Below are 17962 nucleotides of genomic sequence, written 5' to 3' on the forward strand. Positions count from 1 at the left end.
GCAAAAGCTTATCTCGTTTTGCATCATTGGTTTTTAAATTTCAAAGCTTTGAATTTGCCAATGGTATCAATATCTCCGTTTTGCCATGTTTCTGTGAGTTTCTGGCAGTTCTGTTTTCTTTATTTCGTATCCAAGCTGTCTGCCGTATGAATTTTCACTTTAGATTCTGAATCTGGTATATTTTGTTCTGAAGTTGTTGGAGCTTATTGCTTTTAGTGTTGAATTGCTTAAAGACTTGAGATATCAGTTCACTTTGTAGTGTTGAAGCTGTGCTTTCAATATGTTGGGTTGCTTTCTGATTCAATTTGCTTTCTTTTTTCATGCTTGCTATCAGGGGGACTGTTCCAATTCTGCATAAATTTCTGCCGTTGTGTTGTAAGGGGTAAATTACAATTGTAGTGATTTTTGAGGTATCGGGATGCATCAATCAAGAGTTTGGACATATGCATTTGTTTTCGCCACGTTCCTGTTCTGGTCTTCGCCACAAGCTGGAGCACAAAATTCTAATATCACCCATCCTGGAGAAGGTGATTTTGCTTATGTTTTGTGAAGCCTTGAATTCTGCATGGCTTTCAGGAAATTGTAGTACAGGGAATGCCTGAGTACAGTTATTATGGTTTGAGTTCGGTTTAGAAGTTTATCTATTCAGGTGTATGGTTGCTTTATGTGCTGACACGGTAACTTCAATTGACAAACGAAGTGACCGATTTCTAGTTTACTTTCATCTAGACGAATTGATGTCTATATCCACTTCCAGTACATACATGCACTCGAATAATAATCTTGTGATTTTCGACTCATTTCTAACGTATAGCATGATTTTTGACATTCCCTTGTTGCTTAATTCTGATATGCTCATAGTTGGTCTCTTTTGAAAAACTTAGTCTGGTTGTGTTAAAATTGCAGTGACCGCGCTGCGGGCCATCAAAAGCAGTTTGGTTGATCCCAACAAGAATCTGAGCAACTGGAATAGAGGAGACCCATGCACAGCAAATTGGACAGGAGTGTTTTGCTACAACACAACATTAGATGATGGCTATCTTCATGTTCAAGAACTGTATGTTTCAATCTTTCTAAATTTTACCTGTACCTTGCAGCAGCTGACTGAATGGAAATATTTTCCCTTTGACCCTTGCCTTTTCTCGTTTCATCTTGTTCCCCGTGTGTGGAGGGATTTAATTCCCATGTCTCTGGTTCCAAGTGGTCTTAACGAGCAAATTTTCCTGCTCATAGGTGATTCCATTATGAACTTCGTAGAAATATTTGAATGAAATAAGAAAATCTGCCAATTTGATCCTGTTCCGACATCAATCAATAGTCATCTAGGGTTTCCGGAATCAAGTAATGATCAATGTCTTGCATGAAAAGTATATTTTGTTACCGTCGGAAACATGTTGAACTTTTAAACTTTGAGTAGACTTTGGCCATATGACATGTTTTCCTTCTTTACTGCAGGCGACTGCTAAATATGAACCTGTCAGGAAGTTTATCGCCAGAGCTTGGCCTTTTATCTTACATGAAGATATTGTAAGGCACCACATACCTTGAAAGAAGCTTTAAATTCTCGGCCAATCTTCTCTCAGTATTACGGAAAACTTGTTAATCTCTTCCCTACTATGCCGGTGAATGAATTTATCTTTCTCTGATGATATTCCTCCATCAATTCTTCTAATAGGGATTTTATGTGGAACAAAATAAGTGGAAGTATACCAAAGGAGATAGGCAACATTACATCCTTGGAATTTTTGTAAGTTAAGCTGTTTGGATATTTTTGGCAATATCAAGTTAAATCTCTATCTAACATTCTGTGTTTACAGGCTCCTTAATGGAAACCAGTTATCAGGTTCCTTGCCCGAAAAGCTTGGTTATCTTCCAAACTTGGACAGACTACAAATTGACGAGAACCAAATATCGGGATCATTACCTACATCGTTTGCAAACTTAAACAAGACAAGGCATTTGTAAGGACTTTTCTTATTCTGCTTTAGTTTAAAAAGTGTAATATTATATTGTGTTTGTTATACTTCTCTCTTCCTTATGTTTCGTGTCTTTTCCCTTTTGAGCAGTCACATGAACAACAATTCAATAAGCGGGCAAATTCCACCCGAGCTTTCCAGATTACCAATTCTTAAGCACTTGTAAGTAGAACGCCAGCGATATTCAGAATACAACTTGGTTCATTAGTTTCAGTTTACCCCCTTCATTTGTGCGTCTGTATGGCCACCTCGAGTTGAATAAATGTATCGAACTCATTGCAGTCTTCTTGACAACAACAACTTATCTGGGTATCTTCCACGGCAGTTCTCGGAGTTGCCAAGCTTATCAATACTGTATGTTTCCTTACTTTTGGAACATAAATTCGCATCTTAATTATGTGTTCATCCTTTCCTTTCTTGAATTTTCGCACTGTTCGTGAATAATTCTTTAGAATTTCCTTTTCTACAACAACAATCCCGCGTTGAGTTTCTTAGCCTTATCATCTTATTTGTCTTGCAGTCAACTTGACAACAACAACTTTGAAGGCACTACAATTCCAGATTCGTATAGCGACATGTCTAAACTGTTGAAGTTGTAAGTGCTCCTTCTGATTCTGTCTTTTAGTTGGTTTAAAGGTAAAAGTGTGTGATCTAAGGACTAGAATCTCTATTTATTCATAATTCATATATCAGATGTAAAGCGAAAAGATTTGTGATTAATCATAGCAAAAAACAGAGAGAATCATAGTTTTTGTTGGGAAACACGTATTTCTGACGACTGCATAGGGAACATCTCCCGTTGCTGTTTATATCACGTTAGGTGATGTGCCCTGGTTGTTTGGAATGACAATCGAGAAGTATGCTCTATATTTAACGCGACGAATCATGTCAAGATTGAATGTCTTTGTGTTCTTTCAGGAGTTTGAGGAACTGCAACTTACAAGGGCCTATTCCTGATTTGAGTAGGATTCCAAACCTTGCTTATATGTAAGTTCATTCAAGAAGTTTCACTTCATACCCCATTATTTGTTTTGATTTTCTGGCTTTTCTAAATTCTTGAATATAGTATACGTTATGTTTTGACAGTATCTTAAGTAATTCATTATTTATTCATACCAATTTTCAGAGACCTAAGCTCAAATCGGCTAAACGGATCCTTGCCTCAGGGTACACTTTCTGATAACATCACGACGATGTAAGATACTATCTACCTTGCAAATGATATGCCATATGTATTATATTTGACATTTAGTAGCAGTTTCTTGTTAAATGTTCTCTGAAAAGCATTGTTAAGCTCTGAAGATCGTATAATCAATTCTAAAAGGATTACATGGATGTTTAATATTCGACATATGAACTTTGTGTGCAGCATTTTATCTAACAACACTCTGACCGGAACAATTCCTGGCAACTTTTCGGATCTTCCTAATCTTCAGAGATTGTGAGCCACTTCAAACTGATCTTTTGGTGTTTTCGAGCTTCCGTCTATCTTACTTTGTGAACAGCAAGAGTTTGAAGTTATTCTCTTTAAGATGTTATTAAATGTCGTAGCAGTTACCAATAATAAAAACTATGTTATGAAGTAAAGTGGGAGTTTATTCCGCATGGCAGGTCTATAGCAAACAATTCATTGAACGGCTCCATTCCAGCAACGCTTTGGGAGAACAGGAAACTCAGCGAGACAGAAAGACTAATCATGTAAGAACTGGAGTGAGAAAAGTTGTTACTTCTGTTGTGTGTGTGAATTTAAACTCTCTAGTGTTAGGATGCCGGTGTATAGAAATGTTATTCAATTTCCGGTCATCCTTTTCTTTTTACTAATATGTTTTATAGCATCTTCTTGAAATTTTGTTAAGAAGTGGAGTGTGGCTTCTGATATTGCAGGGAGATGCAGAACAATAACCTTACAAATATTACCGGCAGTACTGTACTTCCGCAAAATGTCACTGTCTGGTTTGCTTCTGGACTTTGTTCTCTGTTAATATATCTCTAAGTGCAAGTTATGTTGTTCTTATACTCCGTTAAACTTTCTCTTCTGATTATTATTGTTCAGGCTTCGGGGAAATCCGGTTTGCTTAAATGGCAACCTTGATAACTTCTGTGGAACCGAAAGTGATGACGAAAGTGATAGTCAGATTTCGACAAACTCCACTGCCAACTGTGTGAATCAAGGATGTCCACCCCCTTTCGAATATATTCCTGTAGCCTGTTTTTGTGCTGCTCCTCTAATTGTTGACATTCGGTTGAAAAGTCCCGCATTCACAGATTTTCGCCCTTACGAAAGTACATTTGAGCAGCATCTTACTTCTGGTATCAAATTAGATCTCGATCAGCTGGACATTACTTCGTTTGTGTGGGAAAACGGACCTCGTCTGGGAATATCTCTGAAGCTTTTTCCTGTATATGTTGATAATGCCAATAATTCCAATACTTTCAATAGAACTGAACTTAAAAGAATCATGAATATGTTCGCATCATGGAACATTCCTAGTGGTGGCCTATTTGGACCCTATGACCTTCTCAACTTCATTCTACTGGATCCTTACAAGGACGGTTTGTCTCAAAAGCCTTATTTTTTCTAGATGTGAAACTGTGTGTTGATTTTGATTTGTTGATCTCACGTCTCTTCTTGATATCACAGTGGTTGCCTCCTCTTCAAAGTCCGGTCTAGGCAAGGGCGCTCTGGCTGGCGTAATACTAGGGACTATTGCTGGTGCCGTTACATTATCTGCAATTGTTTCTCTTCTTATATTGAGAAAGCATTTGAAGGATCGCCATGCAATTTCAAGAAGACGTCGTAGTGAGTGTCTTACTATCATAAGGCAGAAGACATATTTGTATAAATGATCATTTCCATGGGGCTTCTCCCGAGTTAGGAATCCTGAGAAGCCCCGCACCCAATTGAATTTAACAAGATTGAACAGGTGCATCAGCTCTTGGTGCAAATACTTTTACTTTTAACATTGCGCCTTCGTTTATATGCAGCAACCAAGAGCTCCATAAAAATTGAAGGTGTCAAGGATTTTACTTTTAGAGAAATGGCCACGGCTACAAACAACTTTAACAGCTCTGCTCAAGTTGGACAAGGAGGTTATGGAAATGTTTATAAAGGCATCCTGGCTGACGGAACCGTTGTGGCCATAAAACGTGCACAAGAGGGATCATTACAGGGCGAGAAGGAGTTTCTAACAGAAATAGAATTATTGTCACCCTTACATCATAGGAATCTCGTGTCCTTAGTCGGGTATTGTGATGAAGAAGGGGAACAGGTACATTTGCTTATCCTTTCTGAATGTAGTTCTGCTACATTTTATCTCCTCTTCTTGCTCTCTTTTTTTTATGTCGGACCAACAATTTTACTTGGGAAAAGCTTGAAGTTTGTTATTTTTGTGCTTGCAGATGTTGGTTTATGAGTTTATGTCCAATGGAACTCTAAGGGATCACCTTTCTGGTAAACCTAATACTCTTGTTTTACTGTCTTTGGTTCTTACTTCATCTCTGTCTGAATTTCAGTAGAGTAATTTACCGCTCGTAAATGTTCGACTAGGAATTTACAAGAGGGATTTCGGTTACATGCCATTCAACAAGCTTTATAATTGATGCGTGTCTCAGCAGCTAGGTCTAAAGAACCACTGGGTTTTGAGATGAGATTAAGAATTGCTCTGGGATCAGCCAAGGGCATCTTATACCTCCATACAGAAGCCAACCCTCCGATATTTCATCGAGATATCAAGGCCACCAATATATTATTGGACTCTAAGTTTATTGCAAAGGTTGCTGATTTTGGCCTTTCCCGTCTTGCCCCGGTTCCAGATTTTGAAGGGACTGTGCCTGCTCATGTATCCACAGTAGTGAAGGGGACACCCGTAAGACTCATAAACATTGTAATTACCTAACTAATAGCTACGCAGGTTAAAAACTCTCTTATTATTTGAATTGATTTTTCAGGGGTACCTTGATCCGGAGTACTTCTTAACTCATAAGCTAACGGATAAGAGCGATGTTTATAGCCTCGGTGTTGTGTTTTTGGAGCTCTTAACAGGCATGCAGCCAATCTCACATGGAAAAAACATTGTTCGAGAGGTAATTACTCGAACCTAATTACAGAGTCTGTGGTTTGGATAGCACTATATATGTAGACCATCTTTTATGATTTGCACGTAAGGATATAATGTCTTAGTCAAGACCACTTATGGTTGACGCTAATTAATCCTTGTGATCGACTAGATGCATCAGTTTAGTGTTATTTACAAGTTTTTTTTTGCACTTCAGGTAAACATTGCATTTCAATCCGGTATGATCTTCTCAGTTATTGATGGAAGAATGGGGTCTTATCCTTCCGAGTGTGTGGAAAAGTTCTTGAGTTTGGCTCTCAAGTGTTGCAAAGAGGAGACAGACGCGAGACCCTCAATGGCAGAGGTTGTTCGAGAACTCGAGAACATATGGTTTATGTTGCCGGAGTCTGACAGCAGAACATCGGAATCAGTGACGAGCAGTAGTGGTGGAAAGGTAGTGACTCCTCCACCCTCATCCAATGCAGCGAGGCATCCTTACGTCTCTATAGACGTCTCTGGCAGTGACCTTGTTAGCGGAGTCGTACCGACAATTACACCAAGATAGGAACCGTAGAGAGAACTATAGCCGCATTTGATTTGGATTTTTGTAAGATTGGGGAGGTAGAGGAGTGCATTTTTTTATCCTTTTGTTGTAAAACTAGTATACTTGAACATTCAAAACAGTGCGCATACTTGCATACAAGAAACTAAAATCTTTTGCCATAGATCAGATAATTCAGGAATGTTTTCTTCCAGTTTGTTCAAGTTGAGTATGCAAATACGATTAACGTTTTGAGTTCGCAAGGGCAGGAGGGAAGAGGAGAAACGGAGAGGGAAGGGCGGCGCTACGGGAGGCAGCTGGTTAGGAGGCGGTGGTTGGTGGCCAGTTACAGTGAAAAGTTACAAGCAGATTTTTAGGGGAAATGATAGCTGTTGTAGTCATATTTAGAATAGGAATGTGATTGTGTAAATCCTAGAGAATATGAGAATGTATCTTATATTCATATTAGGAGTAGATTACCTATTAAATATTGTAATCCTAAATGGAAAGGTTTTACCCTTCCTACTACTATAAATAAAGGCATAAAGGGGTGAATCAAACACACCTCAGAATTAAATCAATCTCTCTTCTCTCTAATAGTGGCTGGCCCCCTCTCTCTCTCAACCTTAGATCGTTCAATCAAATAGGCCTACAACACATTATCAGCACGCTCTTGCCAGAAACTGAGGAATTGACGCATCGTAGGAGGAGGCTATCATCCACCACATTCAAAGACTTATTCGTTTTCTGCTAATCAGATACGCTTAAAATAAAAGAAGATATTTGAAATGTCCACGAAGTATGAAAACATTCCCATGATGCACGAACCCCTCTATGTTTATATTTTCCTTTCGATATATATATATATATATATTGTATATGTTCATATATTTGTCAATATATATATATATATGTGTGTGTGTGTTTCATGCATCGCACAATTAAATTGTTATGTGGAATTTGTGAGTCAAAATATAAAATTAGATTAGAACTGAAACCCTAGGTTCGAAAATTGGGTATGTTTTTGGTCTCACCATGGGATGGCATCACCCTGATGCCCTTGGACTACCTGCGCAGCCCCTGTAGGGCTTGCTGCTCCACAACCACGGGCTTGCAGCCCTAGTTTTTGGTCCACAACCCGCAAGGCTAGCTTGTTGGGTCCCCTGTGTCAAGGCCTGCATCATCAGCAGCCAGCCCATTTGTTGGGCTTAGCTTTTCGTGCCCAAGACCCAGGTCCCAACCTTCGCTGGGCCTTCTCGAGTGCTCGCCCACAAGCCAGCGTGTGCTCGGCTTATTTCCATGCCCCCCTCACGGTCCAATTTCAAAACCCAACTTGCGGCTGGGGTTTCCTCCCTTCACCGTGGCCTGCAGACCACCTCAAGGTCCTTTTTGGGCCTCGCCTTATATTTAAGGCACCCACACTCGTGCCCTATTACCCACGACACTAAGCCCAAATTATTTTGGGACTATATTTTCGATCCAATAATATTATTTTAATATTATTTAGCTTCTACAATCGACCCTGTATGACCCGATTTATTGAATTAATTAAAAGTGACATGCAGTCCATTAATCTGATAATGAATCCAAAATTATTGACCTGAAGATCACTTTTGGACATTAACGTACGTTGAACCGTCACATACTTTCATAGTAACAAAGCTCTCACACTTGAGTTCCCGAAGAACCTCATATCCACTATATTCAAATTTGTATATTGCATTATGTGTTTCTTGCAGGAACCTCTCATTATGAACTAATTGTTCATAAAAACTAAATAGAACCTGTGGTTTCAAATTTAGTGCCTTTGAAACCTGAAGTTTTCATTCAAAACATACCACATGAAACCCATAGTTTTCATGCATAAATTGAACCAATATATGTCTATATAACCTGTATGTTCTACGATATATGTCTATGGCTTACCATATGACTAATCACGTTTTTTTCCCTCTATTCTAGGGACACGTCGAACTTGAACAAGCTCGATTTCTCCGCTCTAGAAGTCTCTGGAAAAACATTTCACAGCACCAAAAAAAGTGAAACAAAAAACTCAATTGAATCAAATGAAGAATTTTCTAGAGTGCAAACAATTAGTGTTATCAGCAAGAAGTTTCAGACCTTAAAATGCAAAAGCATGTGCCCAAAATGCAATCCTACAAAACATGAAACAGCAGCCATAAGAGAATTGGAAATTTTCTAATAAAATGAACCGAAGATCAACTTCGAATAATTGGTAACGATGACACTTTGACATTGGCAGAGTGTATGTGTGAGAGAGAGAGAGAGATGGAAATAGAGTTAGAATTAGATCAATGCAGAAATCAACCTTAAGATTCCCTCTGGGTAAAATGGTTGCACCATTGATGAGAAACAGTTGGTAGAGGTTGATAGTAGGAGAACTGACATTGCATTCCTGAAACACAAAGTATTAACATTTTTCAATTATCATCAGTGAATGCACTAATACAGGACTTGTTAGACAAATAAGGAATATGGTTGGAGTCCTTGTGTAATTGTATATAATATTATTATTGGAAGAATAAGCCGTCCTACAGCCGTCAAGCCGTCCTACAGTCGTCCTACCTTGTCCTACCTACACACTAGCCGTCCTACAGCCGTCAAGTCGTCCTATAGCCGTCCTACCTTGTCCTACCTACACACTAGGATGGCTACCTTGTCCTCTACAGCCATCCTACCTTGTCCTACCTACACACTAGGACGGCTACCTTGTCCTACCTACACATTTGTATCATGTATATATATCCTTGTAATCTTGTAGAGAAAGACAATGAAAAAATAAGCATTCTCTTCCATTTGCATTCTCTTCCATAAGCATTCTCTTCCATTTGCATTCTCTTCCATTTTTCCACATTCATGTATCAATAACAAATATATTTTTAGCCTACATACCTTTTTCTACATGGTATACAGAGCAGGTTTATAACCCTAGCCCTAATTTTTTTTTTCGGCAGCTTTCTCTGCCGTTCCCATGGCTGACTCTTCTTCTTCCGATGGTGTTTTTTCCCTTCATCATTCCGACCACCCGAATCTTGTCCTTGTATCCAAGAAGTTGAATGGTGATAACTACACATCCTGGGCCCGTGGCATGCAGCTTTCCTTGAGTGCCAAGAATAAACTTGGTTTCATCACTGGCGATATCCAAGAACCTTCTTCCTCCGACGACCCTGATGCTCACGCGGCTTGGCGTCGTTGCAATGACATGATTCTCTCTTGGCTTCTGCATTCCTTGGAACCTGACCTTCAAGAATCTGTGCTTTTTTCCACCTCTGTCCAAGCTATATGGGATGATCTTCGCGAACGCTTCTCTCAGAGTAATGCTCCACGCATCTTCCAACTCAACCGGGAACTTGCTACAATTTCTCAAGGTTCTTCTTCTATCTCCGCCTATTTTACTCGCCTGAAAGCTCTCTGGGATGAGCTTGCTTCTTATAATGATGGCTGCACGTGCTCTTGCAACGCCAAGCATGACCGTCAACAACTCATGCAATTTTTAATGGGCCTCAACGAATCCTTTGCTGCTGTTCGTGACCAGATTCTTTTAATGAATCCCCTCCCCACTGTTCGTCAGGCCTGTTCCTCGGTGTCTCAAGCTGAAAAACAACGCTCCCTGGGCGTCCTCCGCTCTGTCGATCAACCTGCTGCCATGGCTGTTCGTGGCCCGTCCCGTCCCTCCTCTGCTCGTCCTCCCCTCCACTGCACCTACTGCAATTTTGATTATCATACCCGAGACACCTGCCATAAACTTCATGGCTATCCCGTTGGCCATCCCCTCCATGGCCAACCGTGGCGACCACCGCGCCGTGCCACTGCTTCCAGTTCTTCCCGCAGCCATGCACCTTCCAGTCCTCCCCAGTAGCCACGATTTTCTGCTTCCCGGCCCTATAATTTCACCCAGGCCCATCACGTGCAAGGCACCCAGGCCCCCGCCTCCTCTTCTACTCCAGCGACCCACCAAGTGCACGGGACCCAGCCCACTTTGCATGACTTGCAGCTTGCCATGCCTGACCTCTCTGCCGAGCAGCACTCCCGTGTTCTAGCTGCTCTACGTGACACCACCACCCCTCCTCAGGCCAATGCCGTGCTCACTACTGATTTTGCCCAAGGTTTGTTACCTGTCACCTCTCGTCATGGTCAATGGATTCTTGACAGTGGTGCTACGGATCATATTACTTCTTCCGCTTCATGTTTGGTTAATCGTTCTCCTTCACATTTGCCGCCTGTTTCTTTGCCTAGTGGTGCTTCCGCTCCCATTACTTTTACCGGCACTCTTCCTTTAAATTCCTCAGTTACTTTGAAGGATGTTTTATGTGTCCCTAATTTCCGAGTGGACCTTTTATCGGTTGGTAAACTTACAGATGGATTATCGTGTTCCATAACCTTCTTTCCTTCTTGGTGTGTTTTGCAGGACTTGGTTTCGAAGGCGATGATTGGTGTGGGTAAGCGACGTGGCGATCTGTATTACCTTGTGGCCCTTACCTCTTCTCTCCCCACCCGTCAACCTCTCTGCAACATCATTACCATCCCCTCCTCCCTCTGGCATAGGCGTCTTGGTCACCCCTCCTCCACTCGTTTGCAAGCTTTAGCATCTAGCTCTCTTAATTGCACTTTTGATTCTAGTCACATTTGTGATGTTTGTCCGTTGGCAAAACAAACTCGTCAACCTTTTCCTTTGAGTTCAATTTCATCAACTTTCCCTTTTGCTTTAATTCATTGTGATATTTAGGGCCCGAATCGTCAATCTTCTCTTTCTGGTGCTAATTATTTCTTAACCATTGTGGATGATTTTTCTCGCTTTACGTGGGTCTTCCTCATGAAACATAAATCCGACACTCAACAATTAATTAAGGATTTTTTTGCTTATGTCACTACCCAATTCCGCACTACCATCCAATGCATTCGTACTAACAATGGTGGTGAATTTTTATCTCTTCGTAGTTTTTTCTCTGATCATGGGGTGCTTTTACAAACTTCTTGTGTTTATACCCCCCAACAAAATGGCGTTGTTGAAAGAAAACATCGTCATCTTCTTGAAACCGCTCGCGCCCTTCGTTTTCAATCCCATCTTCCTATCAAGTTTTGGGGGGAATGTGTTCTTACCGCTACTTATCTCATCAATCGTCTCCCTACCCGTCTTCTCCATCATAAATCCCCATTTGAGGTTCTCTTTTCGAAAACCCCATCTTATGACCACTTCCGCGTCTTTGGTTGTCTGGCATATGCCACCTCTGTCACTCCCACCACCAAATTTTCCCCTCGGGCTCATCGTTGCATTTTTCTCGGTTATCCTCATGGACAAAAGGCCTATACCCTTTACGATCTCGACAATCACCGCATTTTCACTAGTCGAGACGTCATCTTTCACGAAAGTACTTTCCCTTATGCCGTTTCTCACCTTCCTATCCCATCCTCTTCGCCTACCTTACCCATCCCACCCCCTCTGGACTTTACATATAACCCACCCCTTCCTGCCCCGACGCCTCACCCTCCTCCACCTTCCTCCCCTTCCACGCCTCCCACAGATTCTCTTGCTGCCCCATTACCCGTTCCTCCCCATGCCCCTGCCCTCTCGGCATCCCCTCCTTCCCCCCCCGCTACTTCCTTACCTTACACCCTTTTACCCACGGACATCCCTACCCCCCACTACCTACCAATCCTCCCCTTCCCCGCACCTCTTCCCGTGCCCATAAACCTCCATCCTATTTAAAAGACTACGTTTGCTCGCAGGTGATTCTGCCATCCCACCCATCTTCGACTTCGCAACCCGGTTCTACACAAGGTACGCGATATCCACTTTGTAATTTTCTCTCTTATCACCGTTACTCTCCCAGGCATTTTTCTTACATTAACTCTGTCAGTCGGACTGTGGAGCCTTCCTCCTTTGCCGAGGCTGCCACTGACCCCAATTGGCAACGTGCTATGACTGAGGAGCTTCAAGCTTTACATGCTAATGGTACTTGGACTTTAACTTCCTTGCCCCCTGGCAAAATTCTCATTGGTTGTAAGTGGGTGTACAAACTCAAGCACAATTCCGACGGCTCTATTGACCGCTACAAAGCTCGTTTGGTTGCTAAAGGCTTCACTCAGGTTGAAGGTATTGATTATCATGACACTTTTTCTCCTACTGCTAAGATGATTACAGTGCGTTGTCTTCTTGCTCTTGCAGCTAGTCAGTCTTGGTCTCTTCATCAGCTTGATGTTAATAATGCTTTCTTACATGGTGACTTACATGAAGAAATCTATATGTCTCCTCCTCCTGGTCTTCGGCGATAGGGGGAGAATCTTGTGTGTCGCCTTCACAAGTCACTTTATGGTCTTAAGCAGGCTTCTCGCCAATGGTTTGCCAAATTCACTAGTGCCATCATTTCTGCCGGTTTTCAACAATCCAAAGCTGACTATTCATTGTTCACTAAAAAGTCTGGTATTTCTTTCACAGCTTTGCTCATTTATGTGGATGATATTGTGATTACAGGCAATGATGCTAGTGCCATTAATTCTCTGAAGTCTTTTCTCCGTGATCATTTTCGGATAAAAGACCTTGGTGATTTAAAATATTTTTTGGGTATTGAGGTTTCTCGTTCCAAACAAGGGATTTATATTTCTCAACGCAAGTATGCATTAGAGATTCTCAAGGACTATGGTTTTTTGGGAGCACGACCCATTGCTTTTCCTATGGATGACACAAAATTATCTGATAAAGGAGAACTTCTCAAGGATCCTGAAAAGTATCGACGATTAGTAGGTCGGTTAATATATCTCACTATCACTCGGCCGGATATCACCTATTCTGTGCATGTTCTAAGCCGTTTTATGCACGAGCCAAGGATATCTCATATGGATGCTGCGCTTCGTATTGTTCGTTATTTGAAGGCTACTCCAGGTCAAGGTTTATTATTTCGTTCTGACAACCAGACCAAGTTAACTGCGTTTTGTGATTCTGATTGGGCAGGTTGCCCTATCACTCGCCGTTCGACTACTGGGTATTGTGTATTCTTGGGCGATTCTTTGATTTCTTGGCGGACGAAACGACAGAAAACCGTTTCGCTCTCTTCAGTAGAGGCGGAATATAGGGCCATGGCAGGTGCTTGTTGCGAGATAGTTTGGCTTCGTTTTTTGTTGAAGGATTTGAACATTCCTTTGGATGGTCCTTCCATTTTATTTTGTGATAATCAAACAGCGTTACATATAGCTGCCAATCCTGTTTTTCATGAACGAACTCGTCACATTGAGATGGATTGTCACTTTATACGAGATAAGATTGTAGATGGCACAATAGAGACCAAGCATGTGGGTACGGCACAACAGTTGGCAGACTTGTTTACCAAACCTCTTGGGAAAGAAAAGTTTTCGGGTATGTTACGCAAGTTGGGAGTTCTTGACATCCACTCTCCAACTTGAGGGGGAGTGTTAGACAAATAAGGAATATGGTTGGAGTCCTTGTGTAATTGTATATAATATTATTATTGGAAGAATAAGCCGTCCTACAGTCGTCCTACCTTGTCCTACCTACACACTAGCCGTCCTACAGCCATCAAGCCGTCCTATAGCCGTCCTACCTTGTCCTACCTACACACTAGGACGGCTACCTTGTCCTCTACAGCCGTCCTACCTTGTCCTACCTACACACTAGGACGGCTACCTTGTCCTACCTACACATTTGTATCATGTATATATATCCTTGTAATCTTGTAGAGAAAGACAATGAAAAAATAAGCATTCTCTTCCATTTGCATTCTCTTCCATAAGCATTCTCTTCCATTTTTCCACATTCATGTATCAATAACAAATATATTTTTAGCCTACATACCTTTTTCTACAGGACTTAAATTTGATATATTCAATAATCTATTTACCAGAGAAGGACCATGAGAATGACTTTTATTCTTCTACAAAGAGGCAGTTGATAAAGGTGACTCATTTTTGTTAACCTTCCATTCCCCCTTCCTCCAGATTCATCCTTATTTCCTCCTTTTTTTTCCACCCACTCCTCTGGACGACAATTCTCTGCTCTTGTTTTATTTGAATCAAAATATGGAATTACATTTTCTCAGCTACCAAACAAAAACTTACGAACTAAAATCACAGAAACACCAAAACTAAAACATGAGATCACATATTCTCAGTCAACAAACAAAAATTACAAATCCAAAGCTAAAAAGAATCAGAAACAAACTAAAACATGGGATTGGTGAAGGCCATACCTTCGAAAGCATAGACGCGGACAACTCTTCGAGAGCGATCCCAACTCCGGGCTCGGAGACGGAAACAGAGGCCAATATCCTCAAGATTTTGCGTTGACGATTGTGAGATTGCGATAAAACGGTCGAAACCAAATTTGCACGTTTTGAAAAAACGTTAAGGAATCTGGGTTTCAATGAATATGGAGGGTGCACATAAAATCCGAAACCAAAAGAAGGCCTCCTATGTCGGTATTTTGTGAGAGAAAAAGCGCAAGATTCGAGAGCGAGTTCAACAGCGACAGAAACACAGATTTGTGAGAGAGAAGAAACCCAAGGAAAAATCGAGAAGATGAAAGAGAGGCTTGGACGATGAACAGTACCATTATGTTTGGGTTTTGGTATATACTAGCCTCTCTACACGCACTAGCGTGCGTGCGAGATGCATTTTTGCATCACGGGCGCTACGCGTTCCAAAGATGTGTTGTTTTAAATATTCTTATATTTCTTAAGTGATTATTTTATAAATTGTGTTTGTGTCTATCACAACAATTTCTTATTATTTTCAATTTTTTATTATGTTCAATCATATAACTTAGTCTTTTTGCACCTGCCCATTGTACCAAAAAAATGAAATTTATGAATTGTACACTAACCAATCCACCTTTTTTTTTTTTTTTTTTTTTTTTGCTTGCTAATTATTATGGTGTCTTTTTTTTTTTTTTTTGTTTGGCTGATAGAATTTGATTTCATGAAATGAGCTATGCTTGATCATTATTATGACTTTGGTAATTAAGTTACTCAGTCTAGTTAGAATTTTGTTATCTCCATCAGTACCATTTTACCCTTATATATTGTACAGAAGAAGATCAAGAGTTAGGTTCCTTAAACTCTCATATAAAAAATAAAAAAATATGCTTAATTATTTAATGTTGTATAGAAAATATGAAATGATCAATATATTTTGTAACATGAGGATTAGTGGCTGTATTAAAAGGGTGCACAACAACATTTTTTTATTATGGTGGACAAAAAGGTATTATGGGCAATATTTGGCGTCATTCGAGCAGGTTGGTAGATCATTTGTTCAATGGTTGTGTGAATGGGATAATTGATGCAGTTAGAGGAGTGAGTACATAATTATGGGTGTGCCATTTTGGGTTGGGATTGAGATGTTCAACATTAGAGCATGGGCCAGGCTACGTAGTTCCAATTGCTTGAGTTGAAGAAAGGTTGATGAGATAATGGTGTTACCATACAATCATCCCATCATTCCAATGTGATAAGGGTGTTATCGCATGCCATATTGTCATATTGCCACATTTGTTGAATAATTTAGGAGCATATATTCCATCCAATTTGCACATATGTGAGTAATCTCTCATACATTTTTTACTATTTTTCTTTAAAACAACAACGAAGATAAAATGGGAAAACATATACTATTTATAAATAAAAAAATATGAAAATATGACATGTAATTTGATTTCTAAATACATATTGACAACACTTAATGTCCTTAAATCAAAATGTTTCAGATTCATAAGTTTTCAACCAAAGTTATAGGCTAGCTAGGGATGAACTCCTAATATATGAAGCAAAGCAAAATATGGACAACATGTACATATGTAAACATAGCGCCTACGTGTGAAATCAAAGCCATGCTTGCCACCCATTTGCTTGCACTTGATGCTTTAGATTTTCATGGTTAATCTGCAAGCAATGATGATAAAATAAGAAGTCTAACTATAATGCACAATCCCAACTATAAAGATTGTAAGCAACTTAACCTAAATACCTTTAAGTTTGACAATTTTCTCATGGCAATACTTTTACTCCAGTTACTTGTAGAATACTGAAAGATAAATATATTTGTCAAGTTTGAGGTAACAAATTGTAACCATATTTACAAAATTAAATAATAAGAAATATTACCTTAATCTTGTACTTCAACCTTTGTACTTTGAGACGGGTGTGATGCTTGTAAAACTGACAAAAAATGCAATTTTATTTATATTTGAAAATTGAATGCAATTTGAATTTATAGTATACTTTTGTATGAAAATAAGAGAAGACTTAACGTATTTAGAAAAGTTGTTTGGCCACTGTTAATTTTTTTCTGCACCCATAAATTGTTTTATTTTATTTTATAATTTGAGATAATTAATTTGTAGAATGATATAGAGAATGCCATTAAAAATAAATAGGTAAGAAATGGTGTTGTACCTTATTTGTTGGACTTTATTCCAAATACGTATAATTTGAGGAGTTGTTGAAGGTTTTAATTCTTCCACAGCCTTTTTCAAGTGCCACCTATATATTGAAGGTATATATAATGTTAGATTTCTTGTAACAAATTTGTATATAATTTAGGATACATACTGCTCATGCTACTTCTTTTTCCACTCTTTGAGAATCAGTTGGCTTAGATCAGTAGTTTTTACTCCGACAGATATCTCCCAACCAGGTGTAAAAATAGAGACACGTCTGTTTGAGATCTTATCAATAGGTTCCTTCTTCATTTTTTGTGGGTATTTTTGTAAATATCCTAAGAATGAAAACAAATAATTTTTAAAATTACCATAGCACACGTATAGCACATTAAGATAATCAAAAGTGAAACTCATAATCTGACCGAAATTTTAAAAAACACACAATGAAGATTTCAAAGGAAGAAGTTAAAAGAACCCATATGAAGCTAAACCTGGATATGAAAATAAAAAAGACAAAGTAAAACAAAAAGTTTAATTACCAAAATGATTTGGAAAATTATAGGAGTGCAAAATGGAAAAGGGATATGATCAATACCCGATCGAATCACTGGCGAGAGAGCTCCGATTCCAAAAATTAATCCACAAATACTTAATGTTAGCCTCTTCAATCAAATTCTACTTAACCTAAGACTAATCCAATCCTAATCAGCGAACATGACTTGAATATTTGTATGGCAAATAGACAGCAAGCGAATGCTCAAACCTGGAATGTGTAGCCACTGGTATGCTCCATGTGTATCACTCGCGAAACACGTTAAGAGCTTTGGCAAGTCAGCAAACTGCAACATCGATACAATGACAAACAGAACTTCAATTACACATTGCCAAACCATCCAAAACTTTACTCAATAAGAGAACAATTAAAACATATTATATTGTAATGAAAAAATATTGGCCAATATTTAAGATTGAATTGTAG

At 39.6% G+C, this 17962-nt stretch overlaps 1 protein-coding gene and 1 long non-coding RNA gene across 4 annotated transcripts; one reads left to right on the forward strand and one right to left on the reverse strand.

Annotated features, from left to right (window-relative positions):
- LOC125470445 (probable LRR receptor-like serine/threonine-protein kinase At1g06840) lies at nucleotides 1-6926 on the forward strand. Of its 3 annotated transcripts, none has more exons than XM_048569479.1 (21): nucleotides 1-93; nucleotides 335-527; nucleotides 907-1057; nucleotides 1456-1527; nucleotides 1676-1747; nucleotides 1818-1961; nucleotides 2067-2138; nucleotides 2259-2330; nucleotides 2497-2571; nucleotides 2895-2963; nucleotides 3103-3171; nucleotides 3346-3417; nucleotides 3588-3674; nucleotides 3861-3929; nucleotides 4030-4529; nucleotides 4618-4776; nucleotides 4962-5245; nucleotides 5376-5427; nucleotides 5589-5842; nucleotides 5925-6059; nucleotides 6249-6926. In XM_048569479.1, the coding sequence occupies exons 2-21, from the start codon at nucleotides 419-421 to the stop codon at nucleotides 6594-6596; spliced, it is 2865 nt and encodes a 954-aa protein (XP_048425436.1). In that variant the 5' UTR covers nucleotides 1-93; nucleotides 335-418; the 3' UTR covers nucleotides 6597-6926. The 3 variants fall into 3 exon arrangements, with proteins under 3 accessions (XP_048425436.1, XP_048425437.1, XP_048425438.1); XM_048569480.1 differs by having other exon boundaries at nucleotides 5592-5842; XM_048569481.1 differs by lacking the exons at nucleotides 5925-6059; nucleotides 6249-6926 and having other exon boundaries at nucleotides 5524-5634.
- Nucleotides 6927-16331: 9405 nt separating this feature from the next.
- LOC125470195 lies at nucleotides 16332-16763 on the reverse strand. The gene is made up of 3 exons (XR_007252430.1): nucleotides 16706-16763; nucleotides 16569-16625; nucleotides 16332-16483 (listed from the first exon to the last, which is right to left on the reverse strand). It is a non-coding gene; the product is annotated as an uncharacterized LOC125470195 (long non-coding RNA).
- Nucleotides 16764-17962: the final 1199 nt, after the last annotated feature.

Source organism: the organism of the source record quoted next, unplaced genomic scaffold (assembly GCF_019419815.1).
Source record: "Pyrus x bretschneideri cultivar Hongxiangsu unplaced genomic scaffold, Pyrus_bretschneideri_v1 Contig5, whole genome shotgun sequence".
Classification (NCBI taxonomy): Eukaryota; Viridiplantae; Streptophyta; class Magnoliopsida; order Rosales; family Rosaceae; genus Pyrus; species Pyrus x bretschneideri.

What these genes read in the sequence shown, in the direction of transcription:
- LOC125470445 (XM_048569479.1), top strand. Translation starts at nt 419, where the DNA reads ATGCATCAATCAAGAGTTTGGACATATGCATTTGTTTTCGCCACGTTC. An exon ending in TATCTTCATGTTCAAGAACT is followed by an intron (nt 1,058 to 1,455) that starts GTATGTTTCAAT and finishes TCTTTACTGCAG; the next exon opens with GCGACTGCTAAATATGAACC. An exon ending in AATTTCAAGAAGACGTCGTA is followed by an intron (nt 4,777 to 4,961) that starts GTGAGTGTCTTA and finishes GTTTATATGCAG; the next exon opens with CAACCAAGAGCTCCATAAAA.